The 22525-nt window shown below is 43.1% G+C and overlaps 1 protein-coding gene across 6 annotated transcripts in view; it reads left to right on the forward strand.

Annotated features, from left to right (window-relative positions):
- KDM4C (lysine demethylase 4C) overlaps positions 1-22525 on the forward strand; it is a 413873-nt gene that overhangs the window by 137651 nt on the left and 253697 nt on the right. For all 6 annotated transcript variants that reach the window (XR_008315399.1, XM_053291925.1, XM_053291926.1 and 3 more), the window contains one exon: positions 8943-9080. Coding sequence is in view for 5 of the 6 variants with exons in the window: in XM_053291925.1 (XP_053147900.1) it covers positions 8943-9080 (138 nt within the window). In the remaining variant the exon portion in view is untranslated. The remainder of the gene's footprint in view (positions 1-8942; positions 9081-22525) is intronic.

The following is a 22525-nucleotide window of genomic DNA, read 5'->3' on the forward strand; positions in this document are numbered from 1 at the left end:
GGCAAGACCAACTGGAAAGAAGACCAGGCTTAACCAAAATTTAATTATGCAAAACCATACTTTTGCTTTCAGAGTGGTGACTCCTGCTTCCCTACGAAGGACGGTATTTGCTGTACCCCTGGGTAATTGAAAAATAGCCCTCAGGAATTTAATTTGTACTGTTTCAAGCTGAGAAAAAATTTCCAGAGGTCCGATCTGCGCCTCATAGAGAATTTGGGGATATATATTGGCCTTCAACAATTTTATAGCCGCTGGTACGAAAAAGGCACCCCTGGAGTAATAAAAGGACTTAATCATGTTTGCTGTGTGTCGAGCACCTTGGGAAATATAATCAAGATGGTCTTTATGTGTTCCAGTTTGGCGGATTACCACCCCCAAATACTTAAAGACCTTAACCTGTTCAATACTGTGCCTGTTTATTGTCCGTTTAAAAAATTTGGGGTGCTTTGAAAACACCATTATTTGGGTCTTAGAATAATTGATCTCTAAAGCCTCCTTCTCAGTATACTTGCCTAGTGAGGCCAAAGCACGACTGAGACCTATCCTGGTTTGAGATAAAACAGCAGTATCATCAGCATAAAGCAATAATGAAACTTGTCTGCTGCCAAGTTTGGGTGTGTGTGTGCAAATCTAGAGCATTAAAATGCGAAATGATTGAATTTATGTAAAAATTAAACAAAACTGGGGCAAGGATGCATCCTTGCCGAACTCCTTTATAGGTAGGAATCTCAGTCGAGAGGTGCCTTTTTTAGAGCATTGTACTCTGAGATGGGTATTATGATGGAAATTATAAATCCGTTAAGCCACTTTCAAGAAGTTGGGGTTTTTTAGTGCATTATAAACTTAGGATTCAGAAGATGCCCATTTCCTGGTAAACCCCATGTAAAAAATAAAAATGAGTGAACTGAACAGTTGCTGCTGACAGGGTCTGGTGATGCTGCTGACTGCTCAAGCCTCCAAACACACAGCAACCCCCACCCCTGGAGTGCTAACACACATGCACACATACGGGCCAGGAAGGAATAAATGCTCTGTGCAAAGCAGGGTGCACAAACCGTTTTTTAACCCCCTCTTGATGTTCTGCCACTTGCATTGGCAGAATCTTGCCTTTTCCCTCCTCGTAATGGCCTAGCTGTGGTGCTGAGGAGGCTCTGGGCTGTGGGAGCCACCACCATGTCGTCATTGTCCTCCTCCTCCTCCTCTTCCACCACCTCTGTCCTCCGGCTCCATCTGCAGATTTCGACTGAAGTCTCACAAGAGGGGACTTTGGATGATATTTCCAATGAGATTTCAGATTAGATCTGCAGCCAGAGCTGGAGGAGGAGGGGGCCTGGCCTGGGGAAAAGAGGAGGTCGAGGCAGTGGCAGCCCAGCAGAGGAAAGGGGGGAACCAGGACCTTGGCAGGCAGTTGGCTGGCAGTGGCAGGAGCAGCAGTGCAGCAAGACAGCACGCCTGATAGAAACATTTGCGTGGGGGCTGACATTCTGTGCACGCGTGTGTACACGCGCACCTTAGAGGGAACAGTGGACTCTGTGTGTTTGTAATTGGTGTTTGTGTGTCTTTGTGCTGTTTTTGTAAAAGAGGACTAGGGTTGCAATCCTATGCACACTTGCTTAACAGCAAAACCTACTGAACTCAATGGAATCTACTCCATGTAAACATGCATAGGCTTGTTCTTTAAAGGGGAGCTTGTGTTCATTTCTGAGATCTCAGCCAAGGATCCACATTGAACTGCCTGTAGTTACCTCTGGCTCCACCTACGATCAGCTCACCTGCCTTTTGCTCCACCAACTCAGTGGGCACCAGCCACCATTGGAGTGCCCTGTCATGACTAGTTTGGCCCTTGGCAACACCAGTTCTTAGATATAAGGCTGTAAGAAAATATAAAGTCAAAACAATGTGCTTAAGACAATGGACTCTTGCTCTGTCTGGTACATTATTGTCCATACCAGCTGGCAGTAACTAGGAACATTACAGCTTTTATGCTCTGTTATGTCTTGTCTTAGGGAAATGCAGTTGTTAAAAATTTAAATTTACAGCAGTGCATTTCATGTTTAGCCCTGTAATTCTCTGCACATATAAAATAAAAGCCTTAGACTTCTCATTTTGTATTTAGCAAGCACAAGTCAAAATAGGATATATTCCAGCACATTGAAATGGCAAGGTCATCTAGAAATGCAGGTAGGAGGATTCCTATTGGAATCATTTTTACTGGAGCTGAAGGGTGTTTAGCACAAAGCTTATCATTGTACTACTAGGGACTTTCCAGTTCTCAGTTTAAGCATTTCAAATAGTTAAATGTCACTTTTTATGTCACCTTGTGCCACCAGAGAGCAGTCTACACCCAAATGTAGTTCTAATTAATAGGCTTCTGTGAGAATGTGAATAGAGAGAATCAGGCTGTGATCTCTTGTGGCTTGGAGTGATAGAACTGGAAACGTGCTGAACGCTGATAAGCCAGCCTACGCCTACCAGGTGACAGCTGAACTGCTGGTTATTGCAGTAGCACACCTGCTAAACTGTCATCAGTGGAGGTGAGTGACAAGATAAATTTGGGAATTGCTGGCACAGAAAATGTTCATACTTACATGCACTCTCACCACACTCTTAAACTCCAATCATGATCTCAGCATGTGCACCTGGAATACTCCCATATGTATGTGCTTATGCTTAGATAACGTATGCAATTGCTGCCAGTTTGTATTGGAACTATGGGATAACATACATATTTATATAAAATAGAGCTCTCTCCTTCATTTGCTCTAGTGTAATTTCCCTGTTCCATTAATTTGTTGACTAAAGTATATATTTGTGTGTGTGCATGTGCCATACGAAACATAACTGAAACATAAACACAGAATTACAACACTCCTTCTCTAATCACATCCAAACAAACGTTAAGTTTATAAAGCTGTAAGATCAGAAATTTTCTTTATTTTTTACTTATCTTGTATGGTAACTAAAAGTAAAGTATGCATTAATGTAATAATATAGTGGTTAGTAATAGCAACCTTTTCATATTTAGCATCCTATCATACATTTACAGTTGCTCTATAATTAAACATAAACTTTCCTCAATAAAAGCTAACCTTGGTATTTTTTAATACACCATATTAGAGCCCAGCAGGGGTCAGACCCCCAAGTGGCCAGGCTGTGGAGCCCTGCGGTATACTGAAGACTTTACCTCTTAATGTCCAAGGGGCCAGAGGTGGCAATGGTGGCACAAATTAAATTACAGAAGCAGCAACTGAAGGTTCACAGGGCCAGAGCCAGGTGACCTAGGCAAAGACAAGCAAACCTGGGGTCAGATTCTTAAAGAGAATAGGCCCATAGCCACACAAGTTCTTCTCTGGTGAGACAAAACTGCTTAGACTGAGTAGCAAGTTCTGAGGATTGGGCCTGGTAGACAGAGAGGAATTGGCCCTCAGGGCTGACTGTCATCCAAGTGACAGGGCCAGTAGGTGGGCTGCCTAGGTGGAACTCTTAAAGTGCTGCGCTTAGTCCACGAAGCTGATGGCTGATGAAGAGCAGTGGTGGCACAGGACTGCCTGGTTGCTGGGAGCCCCTAGTTCCCCTCCCCGGATGCCATTCATGCACACTGTGTCTGTTGTTCTTCTCTCTTAATGTTGTGTAATCAAAGTATGAATTACCTTATGTTTTTTAAAAAGACCATTTTAGCCTACTTTCCTTATGAGAAAATCACTCATTATGAGATTACACGGCATTTTGTGTGTCCGTGTGTGTGTTGTATCCCTATCAACTTCACAATGCCTGGACCAATATGAACTAAATTGAGTACAGTTGTAGGGACACATAGTGACACCTCAACGGCATAGTTTGTGATGATGTCATCCACCCCAGTTCAAGATGGCGGATGCGTAAACATTTGAGGCACAAGTGGGCTTACTTGTGAACTGCTTAACAGATTTGAACCAAATTTGCTACAGCTGTAGGGACAAATAGGGATGCCCCAATTGTGTGGTTTATGATGATGTCATTCACTCCGATCCAAGATGGTGGACGTGTGAACTATTGGGGTACAAATGCACTAAGTTGTGCACTGTAACCAATTTGAACCAAATTTGGTACAGTTGTAGTGAGTGACACACAGGGGCACCTCAATGGTGTAGTTTGTAATGATGTCCTCCTCCCAGATTCAAGATGGTGGACATGTGAACATTTGAGGTGCGAGAAGTCTAACTTATGGACCTCAGTTTTAACCAAATGTAGTCCAATTGTAGGAATAGTGAAAGGAAAGTAGGCAGTTTAGTTCTTACCAGAACAACTTGTTACTTGTGGTTGTTGTCACTGCCAAGCCCACTAGGCATAGCTACCATGTTTTGTGATGGTAATAATAGTAAAGTTCATTCTTTTAACAGCTTTTCTAGCTTTAATATAATCATGTTTTGTGTCTTGGCCCCCAAGAACATTGTATAGGCAGCTCAGATGCATTGTGCAGGACTTGTGTGGGGGTTGGGACTCTTTGACAGTTGCTGAGGGTTATCAGAGGGCCCACTGCTGATCCCCAAAGTGCCCACTCCCAGGGCACAGCACACTTTTGCTTGATGGTGTCAGCACAACTTTCTTGTCTGGAGAGAGTCTCTGCTGACATCATCTCCTGCCCTCTTTATTTGTGAATGGGCTTCTTCCAGAGGCCTTTCTTCAATTCCTCATAGTGGCCCCTGGAAGAAAAATTCTATTTGTGAATGAGAATGGTGCCTGGAAGAGAGGAGATGATGGTACCAAGTGATGGGAGGAGAGAGGATTGGGGGGCACAGTAGAAAAACTTTACAGGTACCGCTGTGGGGGAAAACTTCTACCATGTCCTCCACATAAAAGTAAGCCAAAGCTGACTGTCATGAACCCACCCTGACACCCCTCTCAAGTCCAGGGAAGTGATTTGTTTTTATACTGTTTTATAACAAATTAGTCTCCAGATTCTGGGAATTTATTCCATTTTTACTTTCTTTTGCTGCCACCATATGATTACTTATTACCTTGATGTCAGTACTCAACACCTTGATTATATAGCCTCGTGAGCGCAGGATAGGCATATATGTTCAGTGTACAAATGAAACAAAACTTGAGGTATAAAACAAAAACAAGAATAAGTGTATTGTTTACAACTGATTGGAATAAAGATAACTGCAAGGCAGGGCACATAAACTTCTCCCCAAATTACTAAGTATGTCAGCTGTTTAATTCTCGGAGTGGTGTTTCCTTATTGATAAAATGTAATGTTTAGGGAGGTGATATGACTGAGACAGAGGTAAATGGTTTGCAGACTTAGTAAATCAACACAAATCTTCTGTCTGTCACCAGGAGGTTTCACTTCTGGGCACCTTTCACATTCAAGATTTCTTTCGCAGGCTTAGCACTCCCCACCTTTAGAGTACTGCCCCAGTGTACTGCTGGTTCCACAGTCTCCATACATTCACCACTCAAGTCTCACAAACCCCCCTGAACAATCTCTCTTGTTCAGATCACATAAACCAATCTCTCTGCTATGCTCTGTCCAACCTCTCACTCCTAACAATCAGCTCCAACTACTTCCAACTCCAACTTGAACTGTCTTCTCCTAACCAACTGTCCTTATTTAAATCCCTCTCCCCAAACACTCTGTGCCTGGTTACTATAGCATCACACACTCACTCTCTAGCTCCTATATGTATGTTCTATCACATGGAAGGCTCTTTGCTGAATGCCCCCTCAGTCCTGCAGCTGTCCCTGATGTTCTGCTTGTGGTTCAGCCTAGAGCACAGAAACTGTTTCTCAGTGACTATTAGGAAACCTGGCAGAAAGCTGACCAGAGGTCAATAATGCAACAGACGATTAGCAAAATTGATGGCTTGTTGATATGGTAGTAAAATAGGACCTGCTTGTGTTGGGACAGTTCCAACAAATAGGTGGATCCAGGAGAAAGAAGCAAGGAGATCCTTATGGAAAAGGTGAAGGGAAAGAAAAGAGCAAATGTTGGCCAATAATAGGAGATGATGATCTGGCAGAGTTGTTCAGGGTTGTGAGAGGGCTAGTATGTGCCCTTCCACCCTTGAATCAGAATCTGGAACCATCGATTACCTGCTATGATGTGTTTAACGAATTCTTTGTGGGGGAAAATCTCTCATATTTGGGCCAACTTAGACTCCATCTCCACAGTCACTTCAGTGTCTGACTTGGACGTGTCCATTGACTCCTTTTGTGTGATTATGTTGGATCAGTTCCAGTTTGTGACTCCTGAGGATGTGGTCAAGCTGAATGGAACAGTGCAGCCTACCACATGTTCTCTTGGCCCTTGCCCAACATGGCTTATATTATCTGGAAGGGGGGTTGTTGTAGAAGGCCTGGTAGAGATTATAAATGCGTCTCTGAGGGAAGGTAGGATGCCTCCTTGCCTGAAGGAGGCAATTATTAGACTGCTTCTGAAGAAGCCTACCTTGGATCCCTCAGAATTGAGCAACTACAGGCTTGTCTCCAACCTTCCGTGTCTGGGCAAGGTAATTGAGAGGGTGGTGGCCTCCCAGCTCCAGACAGTCTTGGAGGAAACTGATTATCTAGACCCATTCCAAACTGGCTTTAGGGCTGGCTATGGGGTGAAGGCTGCCTTGGTCGGCCTAATGGATTATCTCCAATTGGGAATGGATAGAAGAAGTGTGACTCTGTTGGTCCTTTTGGACCTTTTGGTGGCTTTCCATACTATCGACCATAATATCCTTCCGGAGTGTCTGAGGGGGTTGGGCGTGGGAGGCACTGCTTTGCGGTGGTTCCGCTCCTACCTCTCAGGAAAGTTCCAGATGGTGTCCCTTGGAGACTGTTGTTCTTCAAAATCTGAACTTTCCTATGGTGTCCCTCAGGGCTCCATATTGTCTCCGATGTTGTTTAACATCATTTCTCCATGTCAGCATCACTAGGAGAGGGCATAACCTCCCTAAATGCCTGCCTGGAGTCAGTGATGGGCTGGATGAGGGATAACAAGCTGAGACTGAATCCAGATAAGATGGAGGTACTCATTATGCGTGGTCGAAACTTGGGGATGAGTTTGATCTGCCTGTTCTGGATGGGGTCACACTTCCCCAGAAGGAACAGGTATGCAGTCTAGGGGTGCTTCAGGATCCGAGCCTCTCCCTGGTCTCCCAGATTGAGGCAGTGGCCAGAAGTGCCTTCTATCAGCTCCGGCTGATATGTCAGCTGCGTTTGTTTCTTGAGATAGATGACCTCAAAACAGTGGTACATCTGCTGGTAACCTCCAGACTGGATTACTGCAATGTGCTCTATGTGGGGCTGCCCTTGTATGTGCTCCAGAAACTACAGTTCGTCCAGAATGCAGCAGCCACGTTGGTCTCTGGGTCGTCTAGGAGAGACCATATAACTCCTGTATTGAAGGAGTTACACTGGTTGCCAATATGTTTCTGGGCAAAATACAAGGCATTGGTTATAACCTATAAAGCCCTAAACAGCTTGGGCCCTGGGTATTTAAGAGAACGTCTTTTTCGTTATGAACCCCACCGCCCACTGAGATCATCTGGAGAGTTCCATCTGCATTTGCCGCCGGTTCGTCTGGTGGCCACTCAGGGATGGGCCTTCTCTGCTGCTGCCCCAAGGCTTTGGAATGTGCTCCCTAGTGAAATAAGAGCCTCCCCATCTCTGACAGCTTTTAAAGGCTTTAAAGACGTATCTGTTCACTCAGGCTTTTAATTAATATTTTTTAATGGCTTTAATGCCGTTTTAAAAATTTTAAATTGTTGTAATGTTTTAAACTTTTTCTTTTTGTTTTAACTAATGTTTTACTTTTTGTTTTTATTTTGTTGTGAGCCGCCCAGAGAAATAAGTTTTGAGTGGTATAAAAATATGTCAAATAAATAAATAAATAAATAAATATTATTTATTGTATTTATTTAGAATGTTACATCTCTTTTCAACAAAAAGTTTATTTAGCAGAGAAACTGAAATATTGGCTCGTAATCCTTAAAAACCAAACAGAAATACACAGGGGAGATACTAGCAACAACTGCAGGAAGGATGCTTTGCTGGAATAAATAGGGACAGTTTCTCTTCCCCTGCTAAATAGATGTAAGAGGGTCACCACTAATCTGTTGTTGCTTTCTTATTCCGTAACTTATTGCTCTGACTTTTGTGTGCTTTAAGCATAGTGAGCATAAAGTGAAGAGAGAATGTCTATGATTAAAATTCTTCCCTCTAGTTTCTGTATGTTCTCATTTTTAATTAATTAATTAATTTATTTATTTATATTCCGCCTGATACATACATCTCTAGGCAGTGAACTTAATACAAATTATAATAAAAACAAAAACAAAATACTTTCACAAAATTAAAAAAAATCAAAAATTAAAACCATTAAAAAAATTTCACAGGACAATAACAAACAGTTTGAAATTAATTTTAATTTAAAAGCCTGAGAAAACAGGTGTGTCTTAAAGGTCTTTTAAAAAGCAATCAGAGATGGAAAAGCTCTTGTTTTGACAGGCAGGGAGTGCATTCCAAAACCTTGAGGCAGCCACAGAGAAGGCCCAGCCTTCTCATAAAATGAACTTTATGTCATAAAATGAACTTTATGTCAGTTCATTGGAGAGTTAGCCAGAGGTCTGCAGTGAAGAGCTACAAGTCTGGCAGAACTGAGTTCTTTGAAACAATAAAGAAAAAGCACCCAGGAAAAGCTTGGTGTAAAGGAGTCGAAATCGACTTGTTGGCACACTTTACCTTTACCTTTAAAGAAGCTCAGGAATAGGTATGTGTAAAGAGAGAAAAAGCCTAGTGGAGCACTTACGATGGTTAAGAAATACTGATATAACAATGGTTAAAATAGCTATGCAGCCACATTGGTACAGAATCCAAGAGCAGAACTGAAAGAAATCCAGGGGCAACATGGATTCTACTGCCAGTGGCAACATATTGATATGTTCATTGTCTGTTTCCCCCTCTTATAGATCACACAGGAGGCAGGAGAATTTATGATCACTTTCCCATATGGCTACCATGCAGGATTTAACCATGGGTTCAACTGTGCAGAGTCAACAAACTTTGCAACCATCAGATGGATTGATTATGGAAAAGTATCTAAATTGGTAAGTCAAACTGCATTACTCATAACAAAGCTTTCAATAGGATTTTTCAAAAAGGAACTGGTGAATTTAGAAATATCAGCTTGATAGACAGTACTGGGAGAAAATCTGGCAAGCTTCTCAAACAGCAAAGCTTCATAATTTTAACTGCTGCTGACTTGCATCTTTAGAAATTATGTTAGCTGGATACTTCAGAATTTCTCTTTGTCAGTGTAATGGATTACCTCCTATATGCTTTGGAATACTAAATGTCCCCATTGTGAGTGCTTCAAATTTAGTCCAATTAGCAATATATTCTCTCAACTTCATAAAGTGATCTAATGCCTTAAACTATTCAGGTAAAGATTTTGCTAAACTGTTAACTCCCCATGGGGAATCTAAATTGCTCTGTAGGGAAAGCACTGGGAGGAATTGCACTTCCCAGATGTCCCTGCACATTTTCCTGGTCAGCCCCGTGAGCTCTAGTTCTGGTATAATAACTCCATCTGGTGCCAGAAACTATATGGAGATGGCAGTGGTAGGAGCATCCTCCATGTAACAATGGTGAGTGCTGCAAATTCACTGGAATCTGAGCATCCTATGCATAGCCCTACTGTTTATCCTCCAAAGTGGTTATTTTCTACAAAGAGCTGCATCAAGAAGGGTGGATGGATTTTTGAAACCAAAATGGATTTTTGACAGCAAAAAGGGCAAACTGTGGTCTCACAGCTGGTTTTTGTGGGCAAGGAAAGACACTTCTGGTTTTAAGCCTGTCTCATAACATAATGTGTAGTTCGCTCTGAGGCCAATAAACATACAGAGTTTTTCAAATGTCAGGTCTGAAAGAAGTGCAGATGGAACACTTCCTCAGACTTCTGTGGATTTTATTATTTACCTAATGGAGCTTACATTCATTTTAGTTTGTTGGAGCTCTGTCTTTCCGTGGACAACAATTTTGAGTTATTTTACTTGAGTGCATTTTGTTAATGTTAGTAAAACAGATGAACCATTAACAATTACTTCTTGTGTTTTGCTGGGGTCTCCTTTAATTTGTGCTGAGCTGGCAATATTTGTGCTGAACTAGGAGCTATATGCAGGCATTAAAACTGCTGAATATAAATGTTTACATACCATTTTGATCCCCCCCCTTCTTAGAAACTAAAGATTTCCTTAGAAGTGACTCTGTAAAAATCATTACTTTAATCTGAAAGTGAGCCTCTGTGTTCCTCTGTAGTCAAGATTTAATACTGTATAGATAGAAAAAAGCATTCTAGGTAATCAGTGTTGCACAAACAATTTCCCATTTAAGGCTGCTGAGTGTGTGTGTGTGTGTGTGTGTGTACTTGGTATACGTCAGCAACTAGCTTAACAGCTGAGAGATGGATAAAGGGCTCCTTAACCCCTTCTCTCTGTACGAACAGCAACAGAGGCTACAGTAGAGCTCTTTCTATAAGCACCTTATCTACTCATGTGCCTGTGTCTTGGTTTACATGTGAGTATGAGCCACACAGTGGGGAAATGCTTGACTAACAAGCAGAAGGTTGCCGGTTCGAATCCCCACTGGTATTTTCCCAGACTATGGGAAACACCTATATTGGGCAGCAGCATTTTAGGAAGATGCTGAAAGGCATCATCTCATACTGCACAGGAGGAGGCAATGGTAAACCTCTCCTGTATTCTACCAAAAGAAAACCACAGGGCTCTGTGGGTGCCAGGAATCAAAATCGACTTGACAGCACAAGCTGCTGAAGAGTACATAATGTTTTCTATAGTCCTTCATTGAGCATTTGTGCCATGTCTGTATTCAGGAGTCACAGAATGTCAACTACTTTAAGCATCTTTTTAAATTCTACTATCTCTTTCTGTTCATGTCAGTACCTGTTGCTTTTTCAACCCTGGCCATGGTAATAGGATGTACACCCTGGATTTCAGGAAACCTGATGAACTCAGAGAAAAATTAGGTAGGATCTTATGGCTAAAACTCTTAAAGGAGAAAAGTGTTCAAGAGAGATGAGCAATTCTGAAAAGTAAGATACTGAAAGTACAATTGGAAACAATTACCATGAGAAGGAAATATGGGGAACATCTGAAGAAACCAGTGTGAGTGCACAGAGAGTTGTCTGAACAGATGAGAAGCAAAAAGATCACATACTGTATAGCAAGTGGAAAAGGTGCATATACCATCCAAAGAAGAGTACTAAAGTGGCCTGAGGCTGTAGGGATGATGGCAGGAAAGCTAACGCTCAGAATGAGCTGGATCTTGAGAGGGATGCCAGAAATCCTATTTTAAAAGTTTTTAAAATTTGTCCAAAACAAGAGAAATCTGTATGCATGCTTAACAAATTTGCAGTTAATTCAGAACTTGAGGGGAATAGCTAACACCTTGGAAAACAGACTCAAGATTCAAAATAATCTGAATGGACTCAAATACTGGATCAAAACCAAGATAAAGCATGGCCAGCCTTCGGGTTTTTGGCATCTTAGCTGAAGTTTGACTTTGGTGTCCCCACAAAGTGGGGGCAAAGTGCAGAGCCCCAACTTTAACTTGAATTGTTGGCCAACCTGTCCCAACTTCTGCTCCCAGCTTGTGCGGTGGAGGGTCATTGAGGGAAAAGGAGCTGAGGAGCTCAGGGTCAACCCAATGCCCTCCCTTCCTCCATTGCTGCCACCCTCCTCCTCTTAGCAGTGAAGGCCCTATGATCCTCAGGGCCAGCCAACCTCTGTGTCTCCCTGAGAGGCACAGTAATGGTGCTGTGTGGAGCTTCCCTCCACGACCAACCAGGTCTGATTGCAGCCAAGAGAACCATTGTATACACCACTTACTTTCTGTTTTGGCACTTGAGAAACCAGGATGGAGGCTCCCACCTGAGAAGCACCAGCAGTAACAGAACAGAAGGAGAGGATGGGGACAGAGCAAGCTAAGTGGGTAGGAAGAGGACAGCAAGCCAGAGACTAGCCAGGATGCAGGCCCTACCCACTTGCCTTCTGCCTAGGCAGCATAGTGGGAAGGCAGGTGTGTGGGTGTTGGCAGTACCTGCACCTCCAAAACTTGGGTGCCTGGCTGGTATACTGCGGTGCAGGGTAACCTGATGCCCAAGCTCACCAAAACTTGATTAATTTACTTGGGTGGGTAGCTCATCTGTCAGGGATGCTGCACTGAGCAGCAGATTGAAGTAGAAGACCTCCAAGGTCCCTTTCTATTATAAAATTATGTTGCTCTGGTATTTTTGTTCTTAGTAGAGTTCTGCTTTAATGAGAAATAATATATGTATTCATTTGCAACCAAGTAACTGGCTGGGTAGTTCAAGTCAATACAGTTACAGTACATCATTCATTATAGCTTCTTGGCTGCTTTGATTGCTAAGTGCTGTAATGCTGTATAAGTCAACATTGTCCCTAGGCCTTTTGTGGGGTTGTTTCCCAATTGTATACCTTTCTTCAGCGTCCTCTACCACTCATTGTGTGTCCTCTACCACTCATTGTTTGCTCTGGTACATGTTTTTTAGCTCCCTGTTTTTTGCCTCACTTGTTCTAACTCTTGTCTTACTAGTGATTACTAGCAACTGTGAATGTTGTAGATAATGTCACTTAACATTTTATAATATAACATAAACTATAATGTCATTCCTGCAATCTTTGTTCCTCATTAGTTAATTAATTGAAAAGAGACATTTCTCAAGTGCTATTGACTTGTAGGGTGAAAAAAATTACAAATGGAATCTTTTTCATTGTGCAAGTACACTTTCATGAAATTTATGTAAAACCTAGCTAGAGAGAAGTGTGTTATCCATTTCCTATTGCAGTTAAAAGTTCAATATGTGATATGCTAAGAAGCTTGATAATGAGTCATGATTTATGTTTCTCCCCAAATGGCAATAATTTGGAGCTAGAAAGTACATGAGAAAAAAATTCAGGACAGCAGCTAAGTGTCTCCTACCTCCACCCCACACTCACTTTTCTCATCATCGCTGCTTAAGATTGTGTCAAAGACAGTTGTAGGTAGAGGTGTGCAGAAATGGTTTGAAGCGACCCAGTCAGCTGTAAACCATGCCAATTTGTAGGTATGATGGCAAAATGGTCCAACACAAGCAGTACCGCTCCTGCCTGAAGCAGCGTGGTGCTTCCTTCAGCAGCCCGCGTGGTGTGGCTCCGGCACTCACCTGGCTTCCAAACATGCAGTGTTCCCTCTAACAGGGATTACCAGAGGTTGTTGACTACGACTCCCATAATCCCCAGCCAAAGGCCACTGCAGCTGCGGATGCTGGGAGTTGTAGTGAAAAACATCTGAGAATCCCTGTTAGAGGGAACACTAGTCAGAGCTGTGCTGTGTGGGCTACTAGGAGAAGCACTGCGCTGCTTCAGGAAGCAGTGGTACCGCTGCCGCTGGACCGGTTCTCCAGGACTGGCAAGCTCTAGGACTGGTAAGCACCTTATTTACTTTCAAAGGTGCCTCTTGTAAAGGGCCTTATGTAAAGCCCTATGTAAAGCGAAATCCACATCGGATTCCCCTTTACAAGCAACTTTTAAAGCTGCAGAAGCCGACAAACTGGTTCAAGCTGGTTCAGTCAAATGGACTGGGCCAGATGGTTGATTCTACTAAACCAGTTTGCGGACCTATGGTTTGGTCTGAATTTGGATCAAACTGTGGGAAACGGTCCGTGCACACCCCTAGTCATAGGAACAATACATAAATGAAATAAATTCCACTCCCCTTACCTGTTTTATAAGAGCCATGAGCAGTGTGAGGGGTGGGATACACATTTTTAAAAGGAGGAAATTATAAAGAATTACTTGAGATGCACCATATATATGTATTTTCAAGATGAAGTTTTTAGATGGTTACAAACTTAAATTGTTTGCCTTAACATAAAATTTCATCTTTTTCTTACAACGAACATCTCAAAAGTATCTTTTACCTGCTGATTTTCCTTTTCACTATGAATAGAGAGATTATTTCCATGTTGGTAATAATAAACTTTAATTGTTAGCTGCCCCATAACAAATGGTTCTCTGGGTGGCTTACAACACAACATTAAATCATGAGATAAAAACACACAACTGATTAAATTATAACAGACCAAAAAAAAGGGAGAAAATACAAAATACAGTACAGAACAATTGTGAAAAGACATTGTTAAAATCAGGTCAAAGTTTTTAAAATTTAAAAGACTTGAGTGAACAAAAAGGTCTTCACCTGGCATCTAATAGTGATGAAGCCAGGTGAACCTCACTGGGGATGCTGTTCCATAAACAGGGTGCAACCACTGAAAAGACCCTCTGCCTATCAGCCACCCGCCTCACCTGGTTTGGCAGGGGCCCTTGGAGGAGGGTCTCTGAAGAACACCTTAAGGTTCAGGTTGGGACATATGGGGCAAGGTGCTTTCTCAGGTAACCTGGTCCCAAGCCATTTAAGGCTTTAAAGGTTAAAACTAGCACTTTGAATTGGGCCCAGAAACAAACTAGGAGCCAGTGCAGCTGACAAAGCACTGGCATAATATGCTAAATATTACAATATTGGGATTATTACAATAAACTCGGGGTATATGTGGGTGTTTTTAGTGAAATGGACTAAACAGCTTATGATATTAAAAACATAACAAAACACCACCACCACTCCAACCCCACCCCCTTCAGTTCAATTTACATATACAGTGGTCCCTCGACTTACGAAGTTAATCCGTTCCGAATGCACGTTCGTAGGTCGAAAATTTCGTAAGTCGAAAAGCGCACCCACGGAGGTCTGAAAAAATTCATAAGTCGAGTAAGCCGCATCTAAAAATTCGTAAGTCGAGGAAACCGCATCTAAACCGCCAACGGTTTCCGTTCGTAGCTCGAAAAATTCGTAAGCGTGCGGCCATTTTTGTCGTTCGTAAGTCGAAAACATCGGATGTCGAGTAGTTCGTAAGTCGAGGGTCCACTGTATTACTAAAAGCAAAGAGAGGAAATTGGAAATTCCGACTTACAACTGGTAATTCTGGTAATTTTGAGCTTTGATTAGTCTTTCCTGTGGTAGTTCTCAGTACAGAAAGTGGGCAATATCCATACTAGTTATCATGACTAAGCATCATTGAAATAAATGAGACTAGTTTGTCATGACTAAGTCCCATTAATGTCAACAAGACTTAGTCATGACTAAATAGTCTAAATATTGCCCATTATCCCTTAAAATGGTATGGCATTTTGTTGTCCTACGGTTAAAATAAACATAGGGCAGGATCCAAAGAACTGGTTACCTAGACCCATTTCCAGCTGGCTTTAGAGTGGGCTATGGGGTTGAGATGGCCTTGGTTGGCCTATAGATGAACTTTGCCAGGGAATTGATAGAGGGAGTGTGACTCTGCTGGTTCTTTGGGATCTCTCAGCATCTTTTGATACCATTGACAATGGTATCCTTCTGGATTGCCTGAAGGATTAAGGGATAGGGGGCACTGTTTTACAGTGCTTCTGCTCCTATGCCTCAGGTAGATTTCAGTGCTTGGTGACAGTTGCTCTTCAAAACAGGAGCTACTACAGGGGGGTATCTAGGGAAAATAGTGCCTAGGGCAAGCACTGAAATTGCGCCCCTGTCCAAACAATCAGACAATTTTCAATCCCTTTATATGTTCTAAAGCTATGAAAATTTGAACTCTTGTATTTGAATTATTCCCTTACTAAACAATACTTTTGTTGTTGCATCAGCAGTATCCACTTCCTCTGTGTAAGCACATTATTATTATTTCTTGTTTACACAGTCAGACAGGTGTTATTGACTGGTTTGTTTTATCCAGACATCGAGTCCTTCCCAAGGACCTGGGATGCCAGAATTTTATTGTCAATTGTTATAGATATTGTCGCAGAATATAGGCTGTTCCCAGTAAAGCTGCTTTTTGTAATTGGCTGATGGTGATTTCTGTGACCCCTATGGTGTTGAGGTGCGCTTCAAGGTCTTTTGGAACTGCACCCAGGACGCCAATTACAAAAGACCTTGAAGGGTTGATGATGATGATGATGATGATGATGATTTCTTGTTTACACAGTCGGACAGGTGTTATTGACGTCTTCTTCTTCTTCTTCTTCTTCTTCTTCTTATTATTATTATTATTATTATTATTATTATTATTATTATTATTATTTCAATTTTTATACCACCTTTCATAAAACATCCCAAGGCATTTACAAAAGTTAAAATACAATAAAACTCGATAAAAATCACATTTAAAACCTTAAAGTCAGTCAATTAGTAAAAACCATGAAACACTAAAAAAACAACCATAAGAAGACAAATAGAAGCAGGAAAGTTGAACATAGGAACATAGGAAACTGCCATATACTGAGTCAGACCATTGGTCTGTCTAGCTCAGTATTGTCTTCACAGACTGGCAGCGGCTTCTTCAAGGTTGAAGGCAAGTATTAAAAAGAGAACACCCGGACTACTTGAGAGAGTTGTTATTCACACTTAAAAAATGGAAGGTTGAACCGGATCTGTTTAAAGGATCCTCCTCAGTTAAGCAGCTAAGGAAAACAATTTATGGAGACATTCTAGAAGTGGGTTTTTTAAAACCTGATTTAGAACGTAAATGCTACAAACACCGCATTTCACAGTACTTGTTGCAACCTGATCACCCTATTGCTCCCTTTAAGGAGAAAAAAGTCCCTTTCCATTTATGGGAAACAAGGTGGTGCTTATACCACCAAGTACTACCACTTAATGCGGCTAAGCCATGGCTTCCAGAGGACGAGCAAGAGTGTCCTAAAATCACCTGCAAACAGAAAGCTAGTGAGCTAGGCAAAACATTCAGGGAAGCCCAGTCACATTTCTTAAAAGAGTGTGTGGTAGCCAAAAGAGTGTGGCAGGGAGTAAGCAAGCTGTTAGTGTGACCTGATTTGGAAAAACAGACTTGGGAAGAACTAACCTCGGGTTTGAACGATAGAACCTCTTTTCAAGGTCCCAGAAATAAACCTTCAAGGAAACAGGACGGAACGGTTGCCCTCATATACTAGGGAATTGGAACGTTCCCCTTCTCGTAATCAGGTTAGTAAACCTGTATGTCATTTATGCAATGCTCGTGCATAGGAATAGGGAGGGAAGACGTGACCAAGAGGTTCACGCAGATGAGACAGGAAATCTCTTCTGGAAAAGTTTGTATGGTTATGTGCAAAAAGACAAGAGTATCTCTTCTAAACAGCAATGGGACAAATTATGGAAATGGACGTTAGACGTAACCCTCCCGATTACCTGATGTGCCTTGAAATCCCCCACCCCCGAGTTATAGTACTACCTGCATATACTTCATAACCTTGTGGGTTTCCAAATCCTTGTGTGTAAATCTTTGTAGATATATCATGTACAAACAACCACTTTGTATATAATTGTGCTTTGGCAACATACTGTATGCTTTGGTAGTTTGTTGGTTCAATAAAAAAATCTTGTCCTATTAAAAAAACCAAAAAAAAAACCCCTTGTCCTATCTTGGAGAAGCCAGGGAGGGAACTTGAAACCATCTGCTCTTCCCAGAGCAGCTTCATCCCCTGAGGGGAATATCTTGCAGTGCTCACACATCAAGTCTCCCATTCAGATGCAACCAAGGCAGACCCTGCTTAGCTATGGGGACAAGTCACACTTGCTACCACAAGACCAGCTCTCCTCTCCTGGCAAAGAACCTGAAAGAACCTGGCAAACTAAATTGCAATCATGTCCGTGCATTACCATTTTAGAGTAATTTAACTACATCTCTTCTGAAGTGTCTCAACATCATAGCCACATTTAACACAGCACATGAGTCAAATTTTAAAAAGCAAAGTACAAATATTGAGATTTTCTTTTTTGAAAGAGCTAAATAAATATTATAATGTTATGCCTTGCAGCTAAAAACAATGTATGGCCTTGCTGAGATTTTATTCCCTTTGCATATATATATTCCACTCACAATAAGTGTATTAACTTGATGTGAGACCCTATATTCTACTACCAAGGCAAACTTTCAAAAGTAAGTAAGTGTACTCTGTTATTTTCTAGCATCAACTTCTTTTATCCTACTACATATAATCCAGGTCCCTTTTAAAATCATAACTATACACACTTAATTCCAGCAATAAACTTCCAACATTCAGTTTAACTCTGTAAGAAATGAAGCCCCATCTAGTTGTGTTGTATCCTAATAGCTGCTGTTAATTCCTGTTTATGTCTCATAATGTAAGTTCATTGAACTTCACTCATTCTTTCAGTTTTGGCATTAGACAGACAAGAACAACGCACTAACACAAACAAGCAAGTCTCCCTCACAGTGAAATCCTCCTATCCAGTAAACTTAATATACTTATGGCTAGTTGTTGTCACCCCAGACTCCCCCCACCTCAAATCTTGCCTGTTTCTTCCTTCCTCACGGCAGCCACACCACAAGACTTTCTCCAGTGACTGCTTTTCCTCCCCAGCACCTGGTGCTTTTATGCTGCATTAATCCACACAGTTTGGATGCTAGGCAGTCTGTGCTCTCCATCACAAAATATAAACGATATTTTCTCTTTTGATGATTTTTTCCAAATAAAGAAAAGGGAAGTTCTGTCTTTCCAGATCTGTCTGTTTACCAGGTGAGAGTTGCTGTGTGCTATCTGATGAAACATTCATGCAAAAGATATAAATGCTTTGCAAACACTCCAGGGGGTGACTTAGCACCTGATTACCAGAGGGGCCAAGGCTGATAGACATAAAAGGCTGCCTTGTGCTCTTTGGGTCCCTGGGCTGTGTTTACATATGCAAACACCTTCCCCAGTGGCTCTTCTTCCATCCGAAGCAAATTGGATTCATTTGTTCATCTTCTCTCCCCCACCCCCTGGATTTAGTTACTATTTTAAAGTTAAACTTAATGGGGGAAAGAGGATAAGGATGAAGTTCTGCCAAACTCTGCACAAGAAGTAGTTACATGTAGGCGCTTGTTCGCTCTCCCCTTGAAATTTGCACTAGGCACACAATCGCTGCAAGGGAGGAAATTCCTCATCTTGGAGGTGCTCAGACTGGCAATAGCAAAGCAAGGAGCTTTGCTCCTTTGCTCCCTCTCTACTGGGGAGAGGAGAGAACAGGAAGTACGGCTCTTTCTTATCCACTCCCAGATCTGAGGACTTAATGAGGGGTGCTAAGGGTATTTCTTTTATTCACCAACCAGGGATGGGGGAGTATATGGGAGGAGGAAAGTTCAATAGACATAGAGGATCACATGGATTCAAAAACACACCCATAATAAAACTAAAACCCTCCTTCTTTCGCTTCTCCCTCCCCCCAAAAGTCCCAGGGCTCCAACATAGTTTTGCCCTTAACATAATCAGCAGGTGAAGGGTAGGTTCCCGCCCCCGCCCCCATGCCTACCCTCAGAGGCTCCACTGAAAAATACTCCTTTTGGAGCCACAGCCTTGAACTCCCGAAGAGGGGGAAAATAAGGGAAAGGTGTGGAGGAGGAGGTGTTCTTCCTTCTGAGGCTGCTGCCGCCACCACCACTGTTGTCTTGGGGAGAGCGAGAAAGAGGAAGAAGGAGAAGCTCTTTCTTCCGGCAGGAGGGACGCACAGCACATTTTGGAAGCATGCACATTGCACACACATGGCAAGGCAGCAGGGACAGGGAGTCCTACTCTCCACCCTGCTGCGCGCCGCATGCTCTCCACTCCTCCGCTCCCCAAGAGCCAATGGAAGAGCGCCCGCCCCGCCTGGACAGAACTTGCGACTTCGTGCAGCGTGCCTGCACTGAGGGGGAGAGGAGAGGGGGCGCTGCCGCTGCCCTGGAAATTCTTTTTAATTAATTTTTTTGGTGGGGGCGGGGCATGGCAGGCACTTTGCGCCCCTCCTTCAGCGGCACCTAGGGCACGTGCCCTGCCTGCCCCACCCTGATTATGCATCTGAGCTACTATATAGAGTCACTCAGGGCTCCATTCTTTCACCATTGCTTTGTAACATCTACATGAAATTGCTGGGTGAGGTCATCAAGAGATTTGGTGCTGGGTATTATCAATTTGCTGATGACACCCAAATCTATTTCTCCTTGTCATCAATATCAGGACATGGCATTAGCCCCTTAAATGCCTTCCTATAGGCAGTAATTGGCTAGATGAGGAATCATAAACGGAAGCTGAATACAAGCAAGACAGAGGTACTCATTGCTGCGGGGTGTACTCTGTAAGATGGGATAGAACTTTGTGTTCTGGATGAGGTCACACTTCCCCAGAAAGAACAGATTCATAGCTTGGGAGTGCTCTTGGAGGTGGGTCTCACCGTGGTGTCTCAGGCTGAGGCTGTGGCCAAGAGCACTTTTTACCAGCTGCAATTGATTCAGGAACTCCGCCCATTCCTTGAGGAGAATGACCTGATCACAGTAGTACACCAGCTGGTAACCTCCAGACTCCAGCTGGTAACCTCCTTTGGACTACAGAAACAAACTCTAAATATGGCTGCCTTTGTACGTACTTTAGAAATTTCCGCTAGTCCAAAATGCCTCAACCAGACTGGTCTCCGGGGTATCCTGGAGAAACCACATTATGCCTGTTCTTAAACAGTTGCACTGGCTGCTGATATGTTTCCAGGCAAAGTTCAAAGTGCTGGCTATTACCTTTAAAGCCCTGAATGGCTTATGTCCATGTTACCGGTTAATGGAACTGGCACAGGGATGTTTGGTCAGCACCCCAATGTTGGGTCTTGTGGGGGAATTAGCTCTTAAAGGAGGGTCAGCTCCACCATTTTAATTTGTGCTACTGTTTGGACTCAAGAAATGACTGGACTGAGACAAGGTTTAAGGTTTCAAAATATAAAAGAAGAGTTTATTTGAGGGAGGGGGATACAGAAAAGAGAATTGTGTGATTAAAGCAATGAAAATACATTTCTAGATAGATCTACTACTATGAGGCGTTTTAGCAAAGTCTAATTGTGTAAGTTCCCATGCAGACAAGAGAAAAAGGCTTGAGATAGAGATGGGGGTAGTTTGAATTTAAGAAAGAGATAGATGGAGTGGAGGGTTCAAGAGCGGGGCAAGCATTTACCTTCACCTGATCTAGATGGCGGGATCTCAGGACTCCAGGGGGGGGGGCTTCATGATCCCGTCCTCCAAGACAGCCTGGTTGGAAGCAGGAGGGTTGCAGGTATTATTTGAGGGTCTGGTGCCCATGAGAAGGGTTCTCCATGGGCCCAGTGTCCTATGGGTGCGAGGCAAGCTGCATGAATTGGCACAAGTACTGATCCAGGTAGTGATTTCAAGCGCTTTGTAGGTTGCAAAGGAGCATATGAAATGCTCAGTGGAGTCCCAAGTATAGCATACAACAGAGCATGAAGGTTGCTGGTTTTAATCCCGAGAGGAACACAAGAGAGTGCTTGTTGCAGTGGAGTAAAATGCATGAGGGAACACACTGGGTCATGGATCTGGGGATACTTGTATCTTGAAACATACCTTGGGGGCACATTCCTACTGTCATGCTTTGCTGACTAGAAGTACCAGGGAGGGTAGACCTGCCTAGAATGCATTGTGTCTAATTGTTCTTCCTGTGTGAGACAATGGGGGGATTGCCTTTTGCAAGTATGGCTGTTTGTGATGAAAATCAGAGTATGCAGGTGTGCAAAAGAGTATCCGTGCGGAAGAGGAGAGCTGGTCTTGTGATAGCATGCATGACTTGTCCCTTTAGCTAAGCAGGGTCTGCTCTGGTTGCAAATGAATGGGAGACTTGATGTGTGAACACTGTAAGATATTCTCCTTAAGGGATAGAGCTGCTCTGGGAAGAGCATCTAGGTTCCAAGTTCCCTCCCTGGCATCTCCAAGATAGGGCTGAGAGAGATTCCTGCCTGCAACCTTGGAGAAGCTGCTGCCAGTCTGTATAGACAATACTGAGCTAGATAGACCTATGGTCTGACTCAGTATATGGCAGCTTCCTATGTTCCCATGATGGGCTCTCCAGTAATCCTACCAATAATTTTGATGGGTACACTTCTAGGTCTACATCACTGACTCATCTGCTTGGGAGGGGTGGAGCCAAGATGGCGACAGGTTAACAGCTTTACTCACAAGGTCCTGCCCTAACCTGGGCTTTCCCCCCTCCTGGGTATGCCTTCCAGGGGCTTGCCTCTCCCCAGGGCGAGAAAAATATCTCCCACTAGTGTTTTGAAGCCCGTTATAATAACGGGCGCTAGCCTTTTCCTCTCCCTTTTACTGTTTTTTTTTTTAATGCTGCCTCCGTCGCTGCCTCCGAAGTCCCACCCTCCCTCCCTCCCTCCCAACTTCCGAAACCACCTTACCCTGGCCCGTGACAGTTGAGCAAAGAAAGTCCTAAATTGAGGAGGGAGAGAGGAGCTCGCAAGCAGTGCTCCTCCCTCTGCAAAGGCTCTGCCCGAACTGGCGCTTGGGGCGGAAAGGACGCCTGTGCTTTTAGTTTTCTTCGGCCTTCGCTCGGCCCCCGGTCCCGGCCTCCGTCTCCCTGGGCGGGTCTGGACCTCCGCCGCCATTCCCCCTCCCGCCACCCACCGT

The sequence above is a fragment of the Hemicordylus capensis genome, chromosome 2, assembly GCF_027244095.1.
Source record: "Hemicordylus capensis ecotype Gifberg chromosome 2, rHemCap1.1.pri, whole genome shotgun sequence".
Taxonomy (NCBI): domain Eukaryota; kingdom Metazoa; phylum Chordata; class Lepidosauria; order Squamata; family Cordylidae; genus Hemicordylus; species Hemicordylus capensis.